General features: G+C 47.3%; 1 protein-coding gene across 7 annotated transcripts in view; it reads left to right on the plus strand.

Annotated features, from left to right (window-relative positions):
- Positions 1–20,419, plus strand: part of TSHZ2 (teashirt zinc finger homeobox 2) — a 458,377-nt gene that overhangs the window by 255,654 nt on the left and 182,304 nt on the right. For 3 of the 7 annotated variants that reach the window (XM_086702509.1, XM_086702510.1, XM_086702511.1), the window contains exon 2: positions 13,078–16,150. In XM_086702509.1, coding sequence (XP_086558635.1) covers positions 13,078–16,142 — 3,065 coding nt within the window. In that variant the 3' untranslated portion in view covers positions 16,143–16,150. Of the gene's footprint in view, positions 1–13,077; positions 18,085–20,419 lie in introns of those variants that run through there. The other 4 variants (XM_086702513.1, XM_086702512.1, XM_086702508.1 and 1 more) reach the window with 2 other exon arrangements.

Below are 20,419 nucleotides of genomic sequence, written 5' to 3' on the forward strand. Positions count from 1 at the left end.
GGTCATGATCTCGCAGCTTGTGAATTTGAGCCCCGCGTCGGGCTCTGTGCTGATGGCTCAGAGCCTGGAGCTGCTCTGGATTCTGTGTCTCCCTCTCTCTCTCTCTGCCCCTCCCCCATCTCAAAAATAAATAATAAAACATTGCAAAACAATTTTTAAAAAATTATCTTTGACACCCCAAATCAAATGAACTAACCAATTCGCTGAACACTGCCTTTTTGTTATTGTGAGGGGGGGAAAAAAGCACATGTATTATTATTTTTTGGAAAATTCCACTTACATGAGTGTGGTTCAGGCGCTGACTGAGAACCAACATCAGAAGATATAGAAAGTAGAGGAAAATACATAAAACAGAAAATACCAAGGACAAGATAGTGGCTGTATTATCTGTAGCCATCTATCAGTGTTCACCATTGGAGGATATTAGATCACCGGATAGTGTTGTCTTCTCCCCCGGCCCACTCCTGGGACAATGACTAATTTAGTACTACGTGGGTGGTGCTGATATAGTAACCTCAAGACTTTTCCTATTTGCCTATCTCCTTTATAGGTAGAGACCCAGAAAAGATGACAAGTCTTAAAAAGGCCATTCTTAAACCAACCCTCACCTGAAATCAAAGGGTCAGAAAACCCTAGACAATTTTCTATTAGATTATTCAAACTGTCGATTCAAAAAGATCGAAGACCTCTGTATCTCCCAGAAACTGGGTCATTTCCAAGAAGAACTGCTTCATCCAACTGTCCAGTGGGGATTTGGCCCCAGATCTGACTGGCTGTTTTATACAAGTTGCCTCATTTAAAAGCTAACCTAGTTAATTAAGAACTGAAATAGGTCAAGATTTATTTGACAGAGTTACCGGAGTTATTTAGAGATGCTAATCCCTTTCATCATTAACTTGTTTGTTTGTTTGTTTCTTGTAGCATAAAAATACTCAATCTGATAAGGGGATTTAAATGAATCCAGAAGGAATTGATTGAAAATAATGCTAAGAACTTTATGGATATTTTTTTCTCAGCCAACGCTTGAAAGAATAAATACTCACAGTCCTGAGAAATCCGGCCCCATAGTGTTCCTCTTCATGGCTAGGTCTTTGTTCTTATAATAATGAGAGGGGGAATATATCGAATACTTCCTATTACCATGCATTCTGACGTCTTTCCAATTATCTCAAATCTCCTAGTCATCTTTGCGGTGGGTATAATTATTATCTCCAATTTAGAGATGAAGAGATTGAGACCCACAGAGGTCGTTAGTTTGCTCAAAATGACAATAGAAGATGTGGCAGAGGTGAGATTTGAACCCAGGAAGACATTGTGCTCTTCAATTCCATGTTACATCCCCAATGAAGGTGGTGCACTCCCTTTGCCTTCTGGTTCTCCTTCAATGACACAGTGTCCTCCTCCAGGGAGCCCTCTGTTTCACTGACAACTAGAGAGAGAGGACGAGTAACCCCCTTCCTTACCACCAAGTCCTGAAGCTACAGCTGACCTTGACTTTGCAACATTTTTAACCTATTGACATGTGGGGCTAAATAATTCTTTGTTCTTGGGGACTGTCATGTGCACTGTAGGGTGTTTAGCAGCATCCCTGGCCTCTCTACCCACTCGTTGTCAATAGAACCTCTTCTCCAGTTTTAACAACCAAAGATGTCTCCAGACATTGCCAAATGTCCCTTTGGGTGCATTTGAACTTGCTCCAGGTTGAGAACCCCTGGGTTAGAGTATGATGATGACCCCGTTGGCTCCTAGGGTCACGTGTTCTTCTACAGAAACCAGCTACCAGGAAATGATCTGATAAATCCATTCACCCTAAGGTGTGAAGGTGAGATAAGAGAATAAGTCTTCATATTTTTACAGGGGATGAATTCTTGGCTTGCCTCATGCCAAATCAACAAGAGGCAAATTGCAGGGTTTGAGGCATGAAGTAGAGTGTAAAAGCCTTCAGAGTTGAGGAGGAAAGAGTCTTTTCAGTGCCCCTGAATCTACACCCCCATCTGTTCCTGGCCTCCTCTGCCTCCCAGGAGGACCAGCCCACCCCATGTGGAACCTCAACCATCCAAAGGGATATCCTCTTAAAAAGTCTTCTTGACGTTCTCTATGGTTTGAAAGGGTGTTGGGATCATACAATGAAATCTAAGTTTGTCAGCTAGAGAAGACTGTGCTTTACTGATGCAATCACTCACTCATTCATTTCTCAACCCAGTCATTCATTTATTTCTTCCTATATTCAACAAGTTGGGCCCTGGATAGCAATGGAATACAGAGGTGAAGGTGGACTCAGCCTGCCCTGGGAGGGGCGTAAGGTCCCTTTGTGAAGCCAAACAACCAAGTGAATAGGGGAATAAAATGGCTGAAAATTGGGATAAGAACTTCACAAGAAAAATGAGGGGGCTGAGATAGAATATAACTGGCAATTGGGGATTTGGGGGGAGTGCGTGGCAGTTACCATGATCAGAGATGACCCCTCTGAAGACAGGCCTTTGAGCTGACACTAGAAGACTGAGAAAGAATCAGACATAAGAAAAGGGGGAGACCTTCCATGAAGGAGAAGCAGAATTTCAAAGGCCTTAAGGGAGAAAAGAATTTGGTGAGTTAGGGAATAGGTGGGAGAATTTTGTCTTTTGACATCACCGAGGGGACACTGATGGGAGGGGTGTGAAATGGAAAGAGGAAAGGTCATCTCAGAGCTGCAGGCTGCATTAGGGAGCATGAACCTACGGGCCAAGGAAGGGTATTGAGAGGGTTTCACAGAGGACCCTGGGTCTCCATTTAGCAGGTCCCCATCACTGCTGCACAAGTTGATGGACTGTAGGAGAGCAAGAGTGGCCACCAAATGAAGAGGCCACCACATCTACCAGGGAAGAAATGATGGCAGCCTGGCCCAAGGCAGTGGCCTGGTGGTGGATGACAGCAAGAAGAGTTTAGATTTATTCTGGAAATAAAATTAATATCTCTGACTGACAAATTAGATACAGAGAGTGAGGGAAAAAGAAGAATCCAGCAGACTGTAGAGCTCGACAGATCCAAATTCAAGTCCCAATTCAGCTCTGTGACTCTGGAGATGTAATTAACATTCTCTACAACTCAATGTCATCACCTGTTAAGATGGAATTTGAAAGACGAATAGTGTTATTGTGGGGAGCAAATAACGTAACACATATAAAAAATTAGTCCACTGGCTTTTATGTGTACGTTTGTTCTCAATAGATGTTAACTATCAGTACTTTTTTTCATAGAGAGTAGGCTGCCTCAAAGCTGGGAGTTCTCCATTATTGAGGATGTTCAAGCATATGTTGAGGGGTTACTTGACTGAAGTGTTAATAAAGTGGCAAAAGTGTATCATGAAAGCTTGAACTAAAAGCTTTCTGTAATCCCTAGATTTGATCCAATTGTATCATGGTAGAAACCCAGCTCTGCTCCTAGGGGGAAGATGGCAAGGAATAGTGGTGCTTATAGCCACACTGGCCATAACAATCATGTTGGTGGGGAATCCAACATGAAAAGTTGGAAGGTCCAATGTTTGAGCCATTAGTCATAGAACTGAATAACACCAGGACAAGGAAACCCTTCCCTGGCTAATGTTGAATTGGCCATAAGATACAAGAGGTGTCTTTCCACCTCAGATTTCTGTGATTCTAGAGAAAGTAAAGACTCTTCACCAGGAAAGCAAAGGCCAGATCGCTTTCTGAGAGTACAAATTTAGATTCTCTGAGGTCCTTCCTTCCTCCCTTTCTTTTTCTTTCTTTCTTTCTTTCTTTCTTTCTTTCTTTCTTTCTTTCTTTCTTCCTTCCTTCCTTCCTTCCTTCCTTCCTTCCTTCCTTCCTTCCTTTCTTTCTTTCTTTCCTTTCTTTCTTTCTTTCTTCTTTCTCTTTCTTAATGGCAAGTAGTCACAGCTATGAACTTAGCAAAAGAAGCAGGTTAAAATTTCTCCATTCTTGGCTAATGCAGTTAGACGTCTTCGAGAAAACGCAATGAGAAGTGGTCATTATCCATTATCTGCATGAAATATTTCAGAGAAAGCAGCAGCATTTGCCAAAAAAAAGAAAGAAAAAAAAAAAGAAAAGAAAAGATGTTTGACTTCAGGCCAGGCAAGAAGGGAACAAGATCACCTTCTCACTCCGTGGGATGGTCGTGCTAATGATGTTATTTCGAGTAAAATGGGAATATATGTCTAAAACAATACAGATGGTGCTTCAGCTTCATATACTTTCTGAAGGTCGTTCTAGACAATGATTCACTGTCCTTTTTCTTGAGGGGGGGAGAAAAAAAGCACTCCAAACTTTCCGGAAAGAACTGTGTATGCGTGAGTGTGTTTCTATGTCCCTGTGTGAGGAAAATGTATAGAAAATCAGGATGTGCATTTTTCCGAAAATGATTGCTACCACTTGAAAAGCCAAAGCCTGAAAATCTTAATTTGATAGGAAAGCCTCAGTCCTATTGTGTAGTTTCTTTGTCCCTGTTTCATTTCACTTTGTTTTATCCCCTCCTCCTGATTTATGGCTCTCTTGGTGTGAAACTAATATAAGGATAATGACTTCTAAACTGGAACTACCAGAAAGCTGATGAACTAACCCCCTTTCTAACCCTCCTCCATGAATATTTTCTCCTTCTGCTTTTTAAAATTGTCACCAGGATGTTTCCCAATAATACTATACACTGAACTGATATTCTAGGTAGCTAAATACAGAGCATTTTTCTAGACCTTCTGCTTTGAGCATTAGTCATTTCTCTTCAGTGCAAAGCCCAAGGCATCCAACAAAGACCTTTCCCCTTGGATGGTGGGTTGCTTTATTTCTTGAGGACTGCAGACATGATCATTATGGGTAATGACCTAATAACTCGCTATTCAATGTTTGCACATCACTTCTACGGAAGTTCCCAGCACACATACCACAGGCTCCTTGTAGGAATGATTTAATGTTAAGTAACAAACCCCAAGCTGGAGGAAGCTCTTTTCTTATGCATGACACATGCAAAGCTGGTTCATATCTCATGCAAATATCATCTAAAAGCTGTTGGCTCAGAATAGGATCTAGGAATAAAAAGGTGCCAAAACCAACTGATGTCAGCCGTCTGTGGGTTCAGGTGGGAGGTCAGGATGTGAGGTATTTATGAAATGCCTAGAACAGGCCCAGGAAGTTGGGAGGTTGTCCTCTCGCCTTGGTGTTTTCCATACTTTATCATGTTTAACCCTCCTATCTTTCCTATGAAGTAGACGCTGTAATGATTCCCATTTGTATATGAGGACACTGATCCCCTGAACATTTCAGCAGCTTTCCCAAGATCACATTAAGAGTAGGTGGCAGGTTTGAACTGAGACCTGCCTGGTCCCACGGCCAGTGGACCATCCTATCTCTTCCTTAACTGGTCAGTCCTTCAATCAGTGACTTGTATTTTTCTCTCGCTCAGTGCTTCCCAGCGTCAACTGGGAGCAATGGTCTAAGCATCAGGCATTTCATCTTTTGGTCCTTGGAGAGGAAAGGGGCTGGGCCTCTCAAAGACGTATATTCTCTTTTCACAAAGCCTGTACCCACACGCCAGGAGGAACACAGGCAGAGAGAGGCAGATTGCTACATACCTTGCTACCAGCTAATAGTTTTGCAGTTCACCACAAGACTTCTCCACCATCGTTGAACATAGGAATCCCCCGGGAATCTTGTGAAGCGATTCCTCTTCCCTAGGCCTGGGCTGGGGTTGAGAGTCCACATTTCTAACGAATTCCCAGCTGCGATTGCTGCTGCTCCAAAGACAAATCTTTGAGTAGCGAGGGTTCACGAGTCACTTTCTCTTCCATTTCCTTCTGTGTCCCAGGGAGGTAGGCAGGCTTGGGATTGTCACACCTACTCACCGATAAGGAATCAGGGTCAAAGAACTGGTAGGTAAAAGCACCAGCAGAGCATGCCAGATCTTCAAACTCTTTGCCTCCCCTGACTTCCTGGCCTCAGAGGTTGCAAATGGATGGGTCCCAGACATATTTGGTTTCATCTACCCCGTGTGGCCAACCGAAATACCTGGCAACCCTAAGCCCCCCCATGGCCAGTCCTTTCATAGCTGCTAGATTCTTTACTGTGGTATAAGCTTTCCACCGCCCACGGCTCCTCCGGATCTCTCTATCTGGCTGAGTGAGCGCACTACTTACCTTTGCAATGGAGGATTGTTTTTCTTCCCTCTGGCCTACTTTGCCCACTTGAATTACCTTCCCACCTCCAGTAATGCATGGCCTTCCCGTGACGTCTTTCTCCCCAACCGCAGTGTCTAACCTCTCTCCATAACTCCTCTGTCTATTGTCGCTGGCCTTTGGAGAACCACCGTGATGGACGTTCCGGGGCAGTTTGACTGAGCTACCTTGCATGCAGTAGGTGCAGAATAAATATTTCTTGATTAAACAAATAAACAGATGAACCACCAAGGGATGACGGCACATCCCCTTCCACTGGTACAAATCCGCTCAGTCCTTTTTTTGCTGACGGCAAAGATGTGGAGAAAGACGCAGAGCATGATTAGAAAGCAGCTTCATGGTCCAAAGTGCTAGGAGGATGACTCAAGAAAGTGCCCACAACAAGAGCGTGTTAACTAAATGGACGGTTTCTGGTTCCACACGGACCCCACCTGATGTGCATCGCATCGCACAAGTAAAATGTTCCCATTGACTGAATGGTGTGCAGGAGGTGTTTATAAAAGAGATGCTGTTGTTCTTGATGACCTTCCAAAACCTCTCGGTCCATCTCTAGAGAGCACTTATGGGCTCAGGAGAAGTCCCCCTGCCGCTGCCCCCAGCCCACCTCTAAACAGGGATTTCTGGGGCGCCTGGGTAGCTCCGTCAGTTGAGCGTCTGACTTCAGCTCAGGTCATGATCTCACAGTCCATGAGCTCAAGCCCCACCTCAGGCTCTGTGCTGACAGCTCAAAGGCTGGACCTTACTTCAAATTCTGTGCCTCCCTCTCTCTCAGCCCCTCTCCTGCTCAGACTCTGTCTGTCTCTCTCTCTCTGTGTCTCTCAAAAATAAATAAACATTAAAGAAAAACAATTTAATAAAAATAAAATAAACAGGGATTTCTATTTGTTTCGTTCTGACATTCAGACAGAGGGAATGAGCCCTTCTCTCTTGACCTGTGCCTACAATCACGTTAATGAGTCATGCGTAGTGTGGTGGGGATAAAAATCCGTATGTCGTGAATTTCACTTTGCCTGTTGACAACTTTCCTGTTTAGAAAGGTGCATGAGCTTAGATGATGAGCCCAGGCTGCAGGGAGACCGAGCCTTGGCTCTTGGTACCCAGATTCTCAGAAAGTTTGACGTCTGTGCTCCGGAACAGCGTCAGGGATCCACGGCCCCCCAGCCCAACATCCTGAAACACAAAGCTTCGGATCTCCTCTGCACAGCCCTCCGACCGGACTTCGCTCAGGGCCTGGCCACCATCGGGAGGCGCGCAGTCTCCTTGAACAAGGTCCTCTTATCTCTTTACTCAGCCTGCCAACGAGAGTGCCAATTAGTGCCAATAATAATATACATATTAACAGATTTCTAGACCACAGTCACCAAAACACTAGAGACTCGTGACAGGGAGACCTTCCTCTGTGTCATCATTTAGCGTACCTACTGGGTACACGGCGAGCAATTCTTGCGATCCCTTCATTTATGTCCGCCCTGCACACTGTGGAATCTTTGTGTGATTTTAAACTGTCATTTAGTGGGGTAGATTGGCGAAAATGATCCTGTCACCACTGGGTATGTTTTTAAATGAGGTCTTGGTTGAATTCTGGTTTAGTTTTTGAAAATCAGCCTTCTTGAATTTTATATTCTTCTCGGGTTATAACTGTCCCACCTCTACTGCCACTTTAAAAACTGCCAGTATTTTTACAGTAAACACTCTTTTGTGGATTTTCAATGCAACTACAAAAATGTTTGCCTGGCAAAAAAAACTTTGCTATCTAACATCATGCAACCCATGAATTATTTTGCACAATTTCATGTAAATCATTCTGAACAGACATTTTTGAAACAATTCAGGTGGCAATTTAAAAAAATATCTCTTTTGTTTTTTAACCTTTGCTATAAGAGGAAATTTCTAAAATTTAAGAGTTTATTTCTGAATTTTACTGACATACATAATAGGGTAAAAAGTTCGTAGCATATAAAATATATTTCTCCAGGGACATTTCTCCCTTGTTTTTTTTTTTAAGGTTTATTTATTTATTTTGAGAGAGAGAGAGAGGAGGGGCAGAGAGAGAGGGAGAGAGAGAGTCCCAAGCAGATTCTGCACTGTCAGCGCAGAGTCGGATGCAGGGCTTGATCTCACAAACCGCGAGATCATTACCTGAACTCAAGTCAAGAGTCAGATGCTTAACCGACAGAGCCACCGAGGCACTCCCATTTCTCCTTAGTAAAATCAAGAATTCAGGGAAAGACCACCCTCCTATTTGTGGAACCTGTATCCTGGAACAGCTGATAGACTATCTTCATGGAAAAATTAGTCCGTACTTTCTAAGTTCCCATGTGTGAGTCTCTTTTGAATAGAAGTCTGCTCACATTATGGATGAATTTTCTGACACTTTGCAGTCTTGATGCTTATTTTCAGTCTTCCTACTTAAAAGTTTAAATTCACAGCTCGGGGATTTCTGGCGACAAGAACATTGGTGGCTGTGTTGGTCTGAAAAGATGACCCCATTGAGAGGAGCGGGTCAGGGTGGTCATAGTTCACATCTGATCTATACTGGAGGTTAGGGGAGGGAGCTTTACCCATCATAGCTTCCAATTGCACCGTCAAGATGTGGAGACAGAGTTTGCAACCGGAATAATCCCTTTAAGTTGTATGATCTACGCATTCGTGTGCTCAGATAAATTTTTGGACACTGTTCCATGCCAGGCTTCAATCTGAGCGTTGGGGAAAGCGAGGTCTCCATGGGGACAAGCATTTCATCTTTATATTTAGACGGAGGGGACAATCAGCCAGTAGGAAAACAAGATGATCTCAGAGTGTGGTAGGTACTACAGGGATCTCGAGAAGTAGGTGGGTGTGGCCTGGGGTTACACAGAGAAGGGGAGACAGGGCGGGACAGCCTTCTGGAGAAGGAGTCCCGGAAACTGAGACCTGAAGGACGAAAAGGGACCACCACGCGAAGGTCTGGAGGAAGAACCCTCTGGAGCAGAGAGGTCTACAACTGCAAGGAGCCAAGTCACAGAAAGGATTGGCAAAGTCAGGAAGGAACAAGTAGGCTGTTATGCCTCGGGCATGGAGAGCAGGGTGAAGGTATGGAGTGATAACACAGGGTGGTGGACCCCAAGTCCGGCAAGCCCTATAGACCACGCTAAGGACTTGGATTTCATCTTGAGTGCCGCACAAAGACACTGCAGGAGTTAAAACCCGGCGATGTCACCACCCAAAACCTTATTCTTTCGACAAAGAAAATTCTAGCCGTTCCCTACAAAACGGCCTGGAGGAAGCAGAAGCAGAAGCAGGAAGCCCACTTACCCTAGCGAACAGTGGGGGTGGCACAGTCAGTGTGGTGGCCCCGGAGTAGAAGAGAAATGGTTTCTCGAGTCAGTCACTTAGACGTAGCACTGACAGGGTTTGCTCAGGAAGTAGCTGTCCTGGGGATGGGGAAAGCTTCATGTGGCCAGAGGGTGTCAGTGGCAAGGGATGAGATTAGAAATTGAGGTTGGAACAGGGGGGTGTTTGCCACCACAGAATTTGATCTTCAACCTGAAATCGGCAAGGAGGTTCCACAGAGAATGGTTCTTTTTATTGTGCCTTGGCATAATGGTGATCCAGTTTCTTTTGTTAAATGAGGATTCCTAAGAATAAACTTGCCACTCATCCACTTTACCAAGATTTACACATGATGCGATCTTATTAAACAAATCATCGATAGAGAGAGAGACAGCTCCTCGTTACACACCCAGATCACCCATATTCTGGCTGTCTTTCCTCTCTCTCATCAGCCGCTCGTGGCAAACAAAATCACTTAAGTCAAGTGAACGGTTTTAAATGTGTAATATCAAAACGTGTTTTCAGAAACTCCTTGGAACCCTCATCCGTCGTTAAAATATGTTCACTTCGACAGACGCTTTGGCCCTTTTTTTTAATGAAGCCTTTCAATGTGTTACCTTATCAGGTGCGTGAGATTTAGTCTGTCCTGCAGGAGAAAACAGACAAAAAGGGTCTCTCAGCATGAGTTACTCTTCTGTAAAGGTTATAGTAAACATGTCAATGCCTAATTAAGCAGAAAATTTTATCTGTATTGTGGGGGAGGCATTTGCTGTCTCTGACATTTCTTCTGGGGAATCCATTTAGAAGGACAAAGTAGACTGTGAAGCTGGGCTGGTCCGGAAAGCACAGCTTCCAGATGTCAGCAGGGAAAAAAAGCCAAAAACACTTATTTTCTCCTGTGTGAGAATGACTATATCGGCCGGGCCGATAATGGGGCGGGGGTTGGTGCGTGCATGTGCACACCTGTGTGCACACACACGTGTGTATATTTCATCAACACACACACACACACACACACACACACACACACACACACACAGTAACATGAATTGCTTCCAACCAAAAGCCAGGCCCTGTGCTACACACCGAAAATGGTGAGCCGAGTAAAACCTGGCCTGGCCACACTCTTAATCAGTTGTGGTGGCAGAAACCTCTTTTTTCCTCCTAGATTTTTTTTTCCACTGGTCTGTGGGTGTAGGCGTGTGTGTGTGTGTGTGTGTGTGTGTGTGTGTGTGTGTGTTGCTAAGGTCGTATAGCTCATAGATATGTAACTGTATGTCTCAGTTGGCCTGGAACAGCTCTGGCTAATGAGTGTCGTCCCAGATTTTGAGCAATAAAGCCCTTTTAATTCTCAAAAGTGACCCTGTTTGATTGATAAAATTTGCCTGTTGCTTTGGAGTATTTTGTTTGGCTCTGTAGCAACTCATTTATTCATTTTATAACAGGCTTTCTCCTTGAGCTTAATGATATGACTCACATACCAAATACTGATTTGCAAACATACAAATTAGTCCAGGAAAAAGAAAATGCAGTGGGGATGGGGGGGGGCGGGGGCGGGGGTGGTCTAATTTAGTCATTTAGTTCTTTTAAGCTAGGTTTTCTTGCAAGGAATGACCACTTACTAATGGCTGCTCAACTAGACTGAGTACCTTCTGTTTTCATCAAACCAATTTATGGAACCGGAGACCAGCAACACTAGTTTAATGAAAACCCCACTGGTCAGCTTGCTAGGAGAGCAGAAACAGAACAACAGTGACAATAATGGTCAAATCTAGAATGAACACAACCGCCAAGCTCATGGCTAAACCCAGTTTTTACATTGCGTCTTGTTTTGTGGTGCCATGTCCTTTAAATTGTGGGTTCTTGTCTCCAGCATTTCTGCCCTCCCAAGTGATTACCTACTTAGTGACATTTCCATAAAATGCCACTGCTTAACCTTTAACCTTTGGGTCTCCGCGAAGTTTTCTTATCCTTTAGGTTGGTCATAGAGAGTGGAGCGTAGTGGTTAGACCCACAGACTCTCTCATCAAACAGGCATGTTGTGACGCCGCCATACTAACTGGGTGGCCTTGGGCAAATTTCTTAACCTTAGAGCCTCAGTTTTCCCCATCCGTGAAGTGAAAATAATAATAGTTCTTCCATCGTGTGGGCAATCAGACAAAATGGAAGAAGGCATTTGCGGTGGTTAGCAGGGCTCCTAGGAGGTAGCGAATGCTCAATAAACATTTATCTTTAGCAGCCGCAGCAGGAGACTTTGGAGTTTCTGACTGGAGCTGCCTTATGCCCAACAAACCCCTTTGTCTTCTATTCTAACTCGCTCTGCCTGCCTGTGAGACAGACCTCCATGCATGATCACTCTTTTCCCAGCTTTCTCGCTGGTGAATGGGAACATGGCACCACCCTAGGGTTTCTCCCAGGCACCCACCTGCACTCAGACAGGAGAGAAGAGCACACCAGGAAAACATTGCACTGAGATCACACAAGCCTTGCAAACCTAAGACTGAATCTCCCTTGCTTTGGTCCCTCTTTAGTTGCATTTTATCCACGAGGCTCTGAAAAGGCCAGGTGAAAGAAATGAACACATGGGCATAAATAGTCACTTTCCCCATCTCTGTTGATGGATATTTGCCCATTAATTCCCTCTGCACCCGCTCTCTTGTGCCGCTCTCTCATGCCTTCATTTTCCCTATGCAATTACTGGCCCTAAATCCTCTCAGAGAAGGGAAGGCATGCATCCCCAATAGCATTTTGCATCTACAAATCAAACGTATAATTGGCATCTCATGACGGACACCCACAAATCACAAAGCATTTGAAATTACAGGCACAAGATCGAGAGGGCATTTTCAGCCTTGTCTGAAAAGGTCTTCATAAACCTGTTTGAGAATAATAAGATAGCCCCCAAATCTCCCATTCCAACACCATTTGCTATTATTTTAAAATCATTATGTTTGCCGAGCTTACGTAATTTTTTAGCTATCGACGGAAGATTTTATTCGATACTCCATAATCTCTCTTCCTGCCGTGTGACTCTCTACAAATAAAACTGTTATAACAAAAAGACACCGGCTATCAAAAATATAATGGCAGTGCATCTCAATTACCTACAAGCACTCAAATATGATTTATTAAGATCATTGTATGCCAGCATATCCAAGGCTCTCGGTAAACCTTACCACGGAGATGCCAAGGGTCAAATCTAGTTTTCTCGTGAGCCAACGTCCTTCTCCGTAAAGATCTGTTTTTGTAGGGTTGAATTCCATCCCAGCTTTCCTGAAAGTCGTACCTATGAATTTAGCCACGGTCTGACTATCAGAGCGCTAGGTATTCCCTAAACGTGAATGTTATTAACTTGGGACTCTAGGCATTTAAAAAGATCTGTGACTCCTGTCAGTTAAAAAAAGGCCTTAGATAGCACACGGGACACCATTTGGCTTTTCCCTGTGTCCGTGGTTTGCAGTTACTAAAAGCATAGATTCGCTCGCTATTCGATTCGGTATTGGAAGCACTCGCTCCAAGCGGGGAGACTGGGACGGAATATGGGACCTGCCACTATTATTTCATATCCTCCTCTACTTCTCTTGCAGGCTACGCCCAGGAGGAGCAGCTGAAGGAAGGAGAGGAAATAAAAGAAGAGGAGGAAGAGGAGGACAGTGGTTCGGTAGCTCCGCTTCAGGGCAGCAATGACCCGGGGACAGATGAGGAGCTAGAAACAGGCCCCGAGCAGAAAGGCTGCTTCAGCTACCAGAACTCTCCGGGAAGCCACCTGTCCAATCAGGACGTGGAGAACGAGTCTCTGCTGAGCGATGCCAGCGATCAGGTGTCGGACGTCAAGAGCGTCTGCGGTCGAGACGCCGCGGACAAGAAAGCCAGCGCGCACCCCAAGCCTCCCAACGAAAGCCACAACTGCATGGATAAAATGACCGCCGTCTACGCCAACATCCTGTCCGACTCCTACTGGTCGGGCCTGGGCCTCGGCTTCAAGCTGTCCGGCGGCGAGAGGCGGCCCTGCGACCCGCGCAACGGCAGCAGCAAGACCGACTTCGACTGGCATCAGGACGCGCTGTCCAAAAGCCTGCAGCAGAACTTGCCTTCCCGATCCGTGGGGAAGCCCAGCCTGTTCAGCTCAGTGCAGCTGTACCGGCAGAGCGGCAAGATGTGCGGGTCGGCATTCACCGGGGCCAGCCGGTTCCGGTGCCGGCAGTGCAGCGCCGCCTACGACACCCTGGTGGAGCTGACCGTGCACATGAATGAGACGGGCCACTACCAAGACGACAACCGCAAAAAGGACAAGCTGAGACCCACAGGCTACTCCAAGCCCCGGAAACGGGCTTTCCAGGATATGGACAAGGAGGATGCTCAGAAGGTTCTGAAATGCATGTTCTGTGGCGACTCCTTCGACTCCCTCCAAGATTTGAGCGTCCACATGATAAAAACAAAACATTACCAAAAAGTGCCTTTGAAGGAGCCAGTGCCCACCATTTCGTCGAAAACAGTCACCCCGGCCAAGAAGCGCGTCTTCGACGTCAACCGACCTTGCTCCCCCGACTCGACCACGGGCTCGTTTGCGGAGTCGTTCTCCTCTCAGAAGACGGCCGGCCTGCAGCTGTCGTCCAACAACCGCTACGGCTACCAGAACGGCGCCAGCTACACCTGGCAGTTTGAGGCCTGCAAGTCCCAGATCCTCAAGTGCATGGAGTGTGGCAGCTCCCACGACACCCTGCAGCAGCTCACCACCCACATGATGGTCACGGGGCACTTTCTCAAGGTCACCAGCTCTGCCTCCAAGAAAGGGAAGCAGCTGGTGTTGGACCCGCTGGCCGTGGAGAAAATGCAGGCTTTGTCGGACGCCCCAAACAGCGATTCGCTGGCTCCCAGGCCGTCAGGTGACTCTGCCTCTGACCGTGCGGCCTCTACAACCGAGCCGAAGAGAGAGAGCAAAAAGGAAAAACCGGAGGAGATCAGCAAGAACGAGAAAGTCCTGAAGAGCGAGGAGTACGAAGACGCTCTCCAGAAGCCGTTAGACCCTACAATGAAGTATCAGTATCTAAGGGAGGAGGATTTGGAAGACGGCTCCAAGGGCGGAGGGGACATTTTGAAGTCGTTGGAAAACACCGTCACCACGGCCATCAACAAAGCCCAGAACGGGGCTCCCAGCTGGAGCGCGTACCCCAGCATCCACGCGGCCTATCAGCTGTCGGAGGGCTCCAAGCCTGCCCTGCCCTTGGGATCCCAGGTCCTGCAGATTCGCCCTAACCTCACCAACAAGCTGAGGCCAATTGCCCCAAAGTGGAAAGTAATGCCACTGGTCTCTGTGCCCACCAACCTGGCCCCATACACTCAAGTGAAGAAGGAGCCAGACGACAAAGACGAGGTCGCGAAGGAGTGTGGGAAAGAAAGTCCCCAGGAAGAGGCCTCACCTTTCAGCCACTGCGACGGGGATGCTTTCTCCAAGAGCGAAACCCCTTCCGAGTCCAAGAAGGCTGAGCCTTGTCTCCTGAAGGAGGAGGCCAGGCTGGTGGAGGAGGGCGGCGAGCCCGAGAAACGCCCGCCCCTCGAGCCAGCGCACTCCCTCAGCAACGGGTGCGCCCTGCCCACGCGTGCCCCGGCCCTGCCATGCATCAACCCACTCAGCGCCCTGCAGTCCGTCCTGAACAATCACCTGGGCAAGGCCACGGAACCCCTGCGCTCCCCTTCCTGCTCCAGCCCAAGCTCAAGCACAATGTCGATGTTCCACAAGTCGAGCCTCGGCGTCATGGACAAGCCGGGCTTGAGTCCTGCCCCCACGCGACCGGCCAGCGTGTCCAGGCGCTACCTGTTCGAGAGCAATGATCAGCCCATCGACCTGACCAAGTCCAAGAGCAAGAAAGCCGAGTCCTCGCAAGCACAATCCTGTACGTCCCCACCTCAGAAGCACGCCCTGTCTGACATCGCCGACATGGTCAAGGTCCTCCCCAAGGCCACCACCCCAAAGCCCGCCGCTTCCTCGCGGGGCACCCCCATGAAGCTGGAAATGGATGTCAGGCGCTTTGAGGACGTCTCCAGCGAGGTCTCGACCCTGCATAAGAGGAAGGGCCGGCAGTCCAACTGGAACCCTCAGCACCTCCTGATCCTACAAGCGCAGTTCGCCTCGAGTCTGTTCCAGACGTCCGAGGGCAAGTACCTGCTGTCCGACCTGGGCCCTCAAGAGCGAATGCAAATCTCAAAGTTCACGGGGCTCTCGATGACCACGATCAGCCACTGGCTGGCAAACGTCAAGTACCAACTTCGGAAAACGGGCGGGACGAAGTTCCTGAAAAACATGGACAAAGGACACCCCGTCTTTTATTGCAGTGACTGTGCCTCCCAGTTTAGAACCCCTTCCACCTACATCAGCCACCTGGAGTCGCACCTGGGTTTCCAAATGAAGGACATGACCCGCATGGCGGTAGAACAGCAAGGCAAGGCGGAGCAAGAGATCTCGCGGGTGTCGTCGGCTCAGAGGTCTCCGGAAACCGTAGCTGGCGAAGAGGACACAGACTCTAAGTTCAAGTGTAAGTTGTGCTGTCGGACATTTGCGAGCAAACACGCAGTAAAACTCCACCTGAGCAAAACGCACGCCAAGTCACCCGAACACCACTCTCAGTTTGTCACAGACGTGGACGAGGAATAGCTCTTCAGGTATGGGTTTGCTCCCAGGTGACGGGACAGTAGCCTTGTGAGGAGCTTCTTGTTGGGAGGTGGGTCTGCTTAGAGGCAGCCCACGTCTCCCGGTACCAAGAGGACAGGAGCCTGCTGGAGTAGGACTTACTTGCATGAGACACTAGAACGCGATAAGTCCTAGCCGCTCTCCCAATGTCTCCAGATTAGAGTCGGTGAACAGACGGACACGAGTTCAGAGAGTTGGCGCGCGCAGATTTTACCGCCTCACGAGGCGTGATCCCCTTAGGGACCCCAAGGCCCTCCAGCCGAGGCTACACCTCACTTTAATTAATACGTACAGACCCCCACCCCCACCACCACCAGGGTCCCGTCTCACCCCCTCGCCTTCCCATAGCGATGCTGATGACGTAGGGAGTGAGTGAAGGCTGAGCAACCGAATGGGCGTTGCAGAGCTCCTGGGGGCAGCCGCTGTGCAGAGATTTCCTAATCGGCTCGTGGACTTTGCAATTATTGCTTGCAATCGATGCTTTTGGCAGCTTCCTTTCAGCGATCGCTGCTGATACCTGCCCCGCCCGTCCCTCTGTCTATCGCCTCTGTTAGGGTTGCTAGGAAAGGGCATCTGGCCTGTAGTCAGACGGCAGAAAAATATTCACTGCAGAACACTGGGGTGAAGAGAGAGGAAGCTTACTTTCTTCTCTCATCTTTCGGTTTTCTTTAGGATAGACTAATATGAGCGTCGACCCTTAACAAAGATAGATGCGCTGCATGCCCTCGAGAGTTTATTTTACCTAAACAAACAAAGGACTTTCCGAACGCCCATTGCCAATGCACATGGGGTCCCGCGGCATCCAGATAATTTGCATCATGTATCATAGAAGTTCTGTGCCTTGTATAGTCACTGGTGCCCAGACTATCTATGTCACCTCCAAGAAAGAGGACAGAGGCCAAGGTCAGATGCTTTGGCAATCTTGCCACACCGGCCGTGTCAACTGTTTTCAAGGCTGGGTCTTCATCCAATGCATTCATCTCTCTTTTTTGTATTTTGTCTACTTCCTTTTCTCTCCCCTTCAGCATGACCCGCCCCCCCACCCCCCGCCACATGCGAAGGACCTCCACACATATTCAAGTTGTCCCCCCACCTCGGGCCGCGCCCCAGACGGGGACCCGACCTGACTTACAGCCTCAGCACTTACCAGTCCAGTCAATGTCACGCTAGGTGACAGCTTAGTTCCTTCAGTTCATTCACAGTAAGATACGAACAGCCGATAATACTGTATCCACCCTCGCCACCCCCCCCCCCATCATCAGAGCCTTTGTTTTTACATAGGAGACTTTCAGATCGAGCCACAAAGGTATGAGCACTGGCAGACTTCCCAAGCGGAAGGAGGGATATTTATGTGGGTGCGGCTTTGGGCTCCCCTCACGTCAGGTGGGGAGACTTGCCGAGCGTGAGGATGGTCAGGATGAAAGAAAGGGTGGAAATCTGGGCCTGTCCCCTCAGTGAGAAGATCTAAGAGCTTCTGATAAAGGGGAACCCATCCTATAGGTCCAATGGCTACGTGGGCGCAAATGAAGACTATTGTTTTGTTTGCATGTTTTTATCACGATAATTAAAATGTGCAACCAGCAGATTCATCTCTTGCTTTCCAAGCATGATTTGTTCAGCTCACACTATTGAAAGAAAAGCCAAAATTCAGCTATTGGATCTCTAAGTGAGCTCGGGGCTTGGCGACATTCTATTTATTTGCTATATAACATTTTAAATCTTATGTAACTTGCTATTATACTTTTCTGGTCCTTGAAAAAGAAAAAAAAAAAAGGTGGATATATACAGAACACCCAGAGAGAGGAGAGATGTTTCCAATCCCATAGTGGCAGGGTCCAAACCATGGTCAAGAGGACCAATAGGTAATGTTTATTTGTGCTACAATAAAGACCAATTGTCCACCTGTTAGGTTTGTAATCATTCTTTGGAAAAAAAATTAATATCGTTGCCAAAACATCGCGGTATGTAAATAGAGAGATGGGAGAAGAAGAAAGCCTTAGTCAAAATCGGAATCGTGCATGTCTGTTCTGAGGAAGCGAAAGTAAACTGATCATTTTGAAAAACCTACACGAAAGGCCCTTAACAAATAAGGTAAATACAAAGACAGGATAGCTCTTTTCTCATCCCTCCGCAGGCTTTGGACTTTTGAAGCACCGTATTACAGAGTAAATCACTGTATGAAACCAAAGCTCCGTTCTTATATAAACACCGTGATGCTGTGCTTTCGAGCTAGGATGACAGAAAACCAAGTTTGAGTATTTAAGACTCGTTCAAAGCAGTAGGAATGTACGTGTGTGGTGTGTTTGGGTCAATACTAAAGATAAGGCAATCTGCCGGAGTAGCTCCCGACTTGGCGCAGAGACGGCTTTGTGATGCTCTGGTCACCTCGGGAGGCATGTCCTCTCTTAAAACAACACTCAGTACGTTGCCCAATGCTTAGAATTATGCATAGATGTTTTTAAACGATCACAAAACGAGATGGCTGTTACCCGGCGCTCTGATTTTAGCTGGTATGCGTGGTACCACAAGTTGTACCAAACGACACGATGTTTGAGAAAAGCGTGGTCACGAGTTTACGGAAGAATTGGGAGTTTGCCGTGTCTGTGTTCTCCGCAAGATGCAAATTCTGCCCCGAATTTTCTTTCCTTTCTCAGATAGGTCTTGAACCCTGCACGGTGTTCGGCCAAATAGGAAAGGCGACTTTTCGTTAAAAATTAATTAGACAACATTACATTGTGCAGCCCTGTTTTAGGACAGGAGTGTTCTAGAACAATTTCAGTCGGTATTTGTACACACCTTTAAAAGCCGCACGCTCTTGACGAACAGAAATTAAACAAAGAGCAAATCAACGAGGCTAAAATGCATAAAGACTTGAAATTACAGTCATTTCCGTGTAACGCAGCGTGCAAGGTTAGCAGCACACCTCGTCCCGGAATGGGGGGCAAGAATGAATTCGAGTCCAAGAAGCAGCCACCTTTGCTGCGGGCGATTTGAGAAAGACACACTTTCGGGGTGAACAGCATGTAAACTTGCCAAATAAAATACAAGATGTCCAGTTACATGTGAATTTCAGATAAATGACAAGTTTGTAGAATAAGCATGTCCCAAGTATTGCATGGGCCATATTTTTACTAAAACAAACAAACAAACAAACAAAATTACTCATTGTTTATCTGAGATTCCAATTTAACTGGGCATTCTGTATTTTTATTTGCTAAATCTGGCAACCCTCACAAATGGATTATATGGCATTCTGGAAAGAGCAAAGGGGCTGGATTCATTAATGTCTGTAAGAGACATGGCCCTTTCCTTCATCCATTAGAGGAATATTCCTCCCTTCCTTCCTCTTTACCTCCCTCCCTTCCTTCCTCCTTCCCTTCTCCTTCCCTCCTTCCTACCCCCCTCCATCTTTCCCCTCCCTCCCTTCCTCCTTACCTCCCCCCTCCTTTCTCCTTCCCTTTCTCCTTCCCTCCCTCCTTCCTCCCTCCCTCCCTTCGTCCCTGTTTCCCCTCCCTGAGTCTCTTTCATCTTACAACAAACACTGCTTGTGCTTTTACTACGCACCAGCCACTCTTCAGCAATGGACGCCTAATGGGGAGCCAGTAGACCCTCCGATTATAGTAGCCAAATGTGCCGGCCCTGTGGCAAGCGCTTTACAAACATCATTTCACTTTATTCTCACAAACAGCCCTATAAGTTAGGGCTGGATTCCACCGTGTCACGGGGGAGGAAGAGGAGGCAGAGAGATTCGGGGTGAATTCCCACAATCTCGGAACCTCACTCATTCGTGATCACCTACCCAGAAGGCTATCGCTCCAGGCCACGCACCACCCTGATCCCGGGCAATAAACCAGTGACCGGGACGAGACTCTGCCTTGGAGGCTCACGGCAGACACACAGATGGGCAGCTCTGGGGTAAACGGTCAGTGGAGCACACGGGAGGGGCGTCTGCCCCATCCCGGGGTGGGGGGAGCCCAGGAGGGGAATGAATGGTGGTTTCCGAGGCTGCCCAGGATGCATCCACCGTCTCTAAGATCTGGCCCACTTGTGGGTCTATAAAATGTGGACACAGTCCTCCCGTCCTAGAAAACTCTGAGAATTAACTAGGCCTGTGCAATTCTTTCCCAGAAAGCCTGGCAACCGGTAGGTTCACAGGAAAAGTTAGTCCTCCACCGTCCCTGCTGGTTTCCACCACGTTCCTCAGCCGCACCTGCAGCATGTGGGACGCGTGGGCTCTTCCC

This window comes from Puma concolor, chromosome A3 (assembly GCF_028749965.1).
Source record: "Puma concolor isolate L17-30 chromosome A3, mPumCon1.1.hap2, whole genome shotgun sequence".
Lineage (NCBI taxonomy): Eukaryota > Metazoa > Chordata > Mammalia > Carnivora > Felidae > Puma > Puma concolor.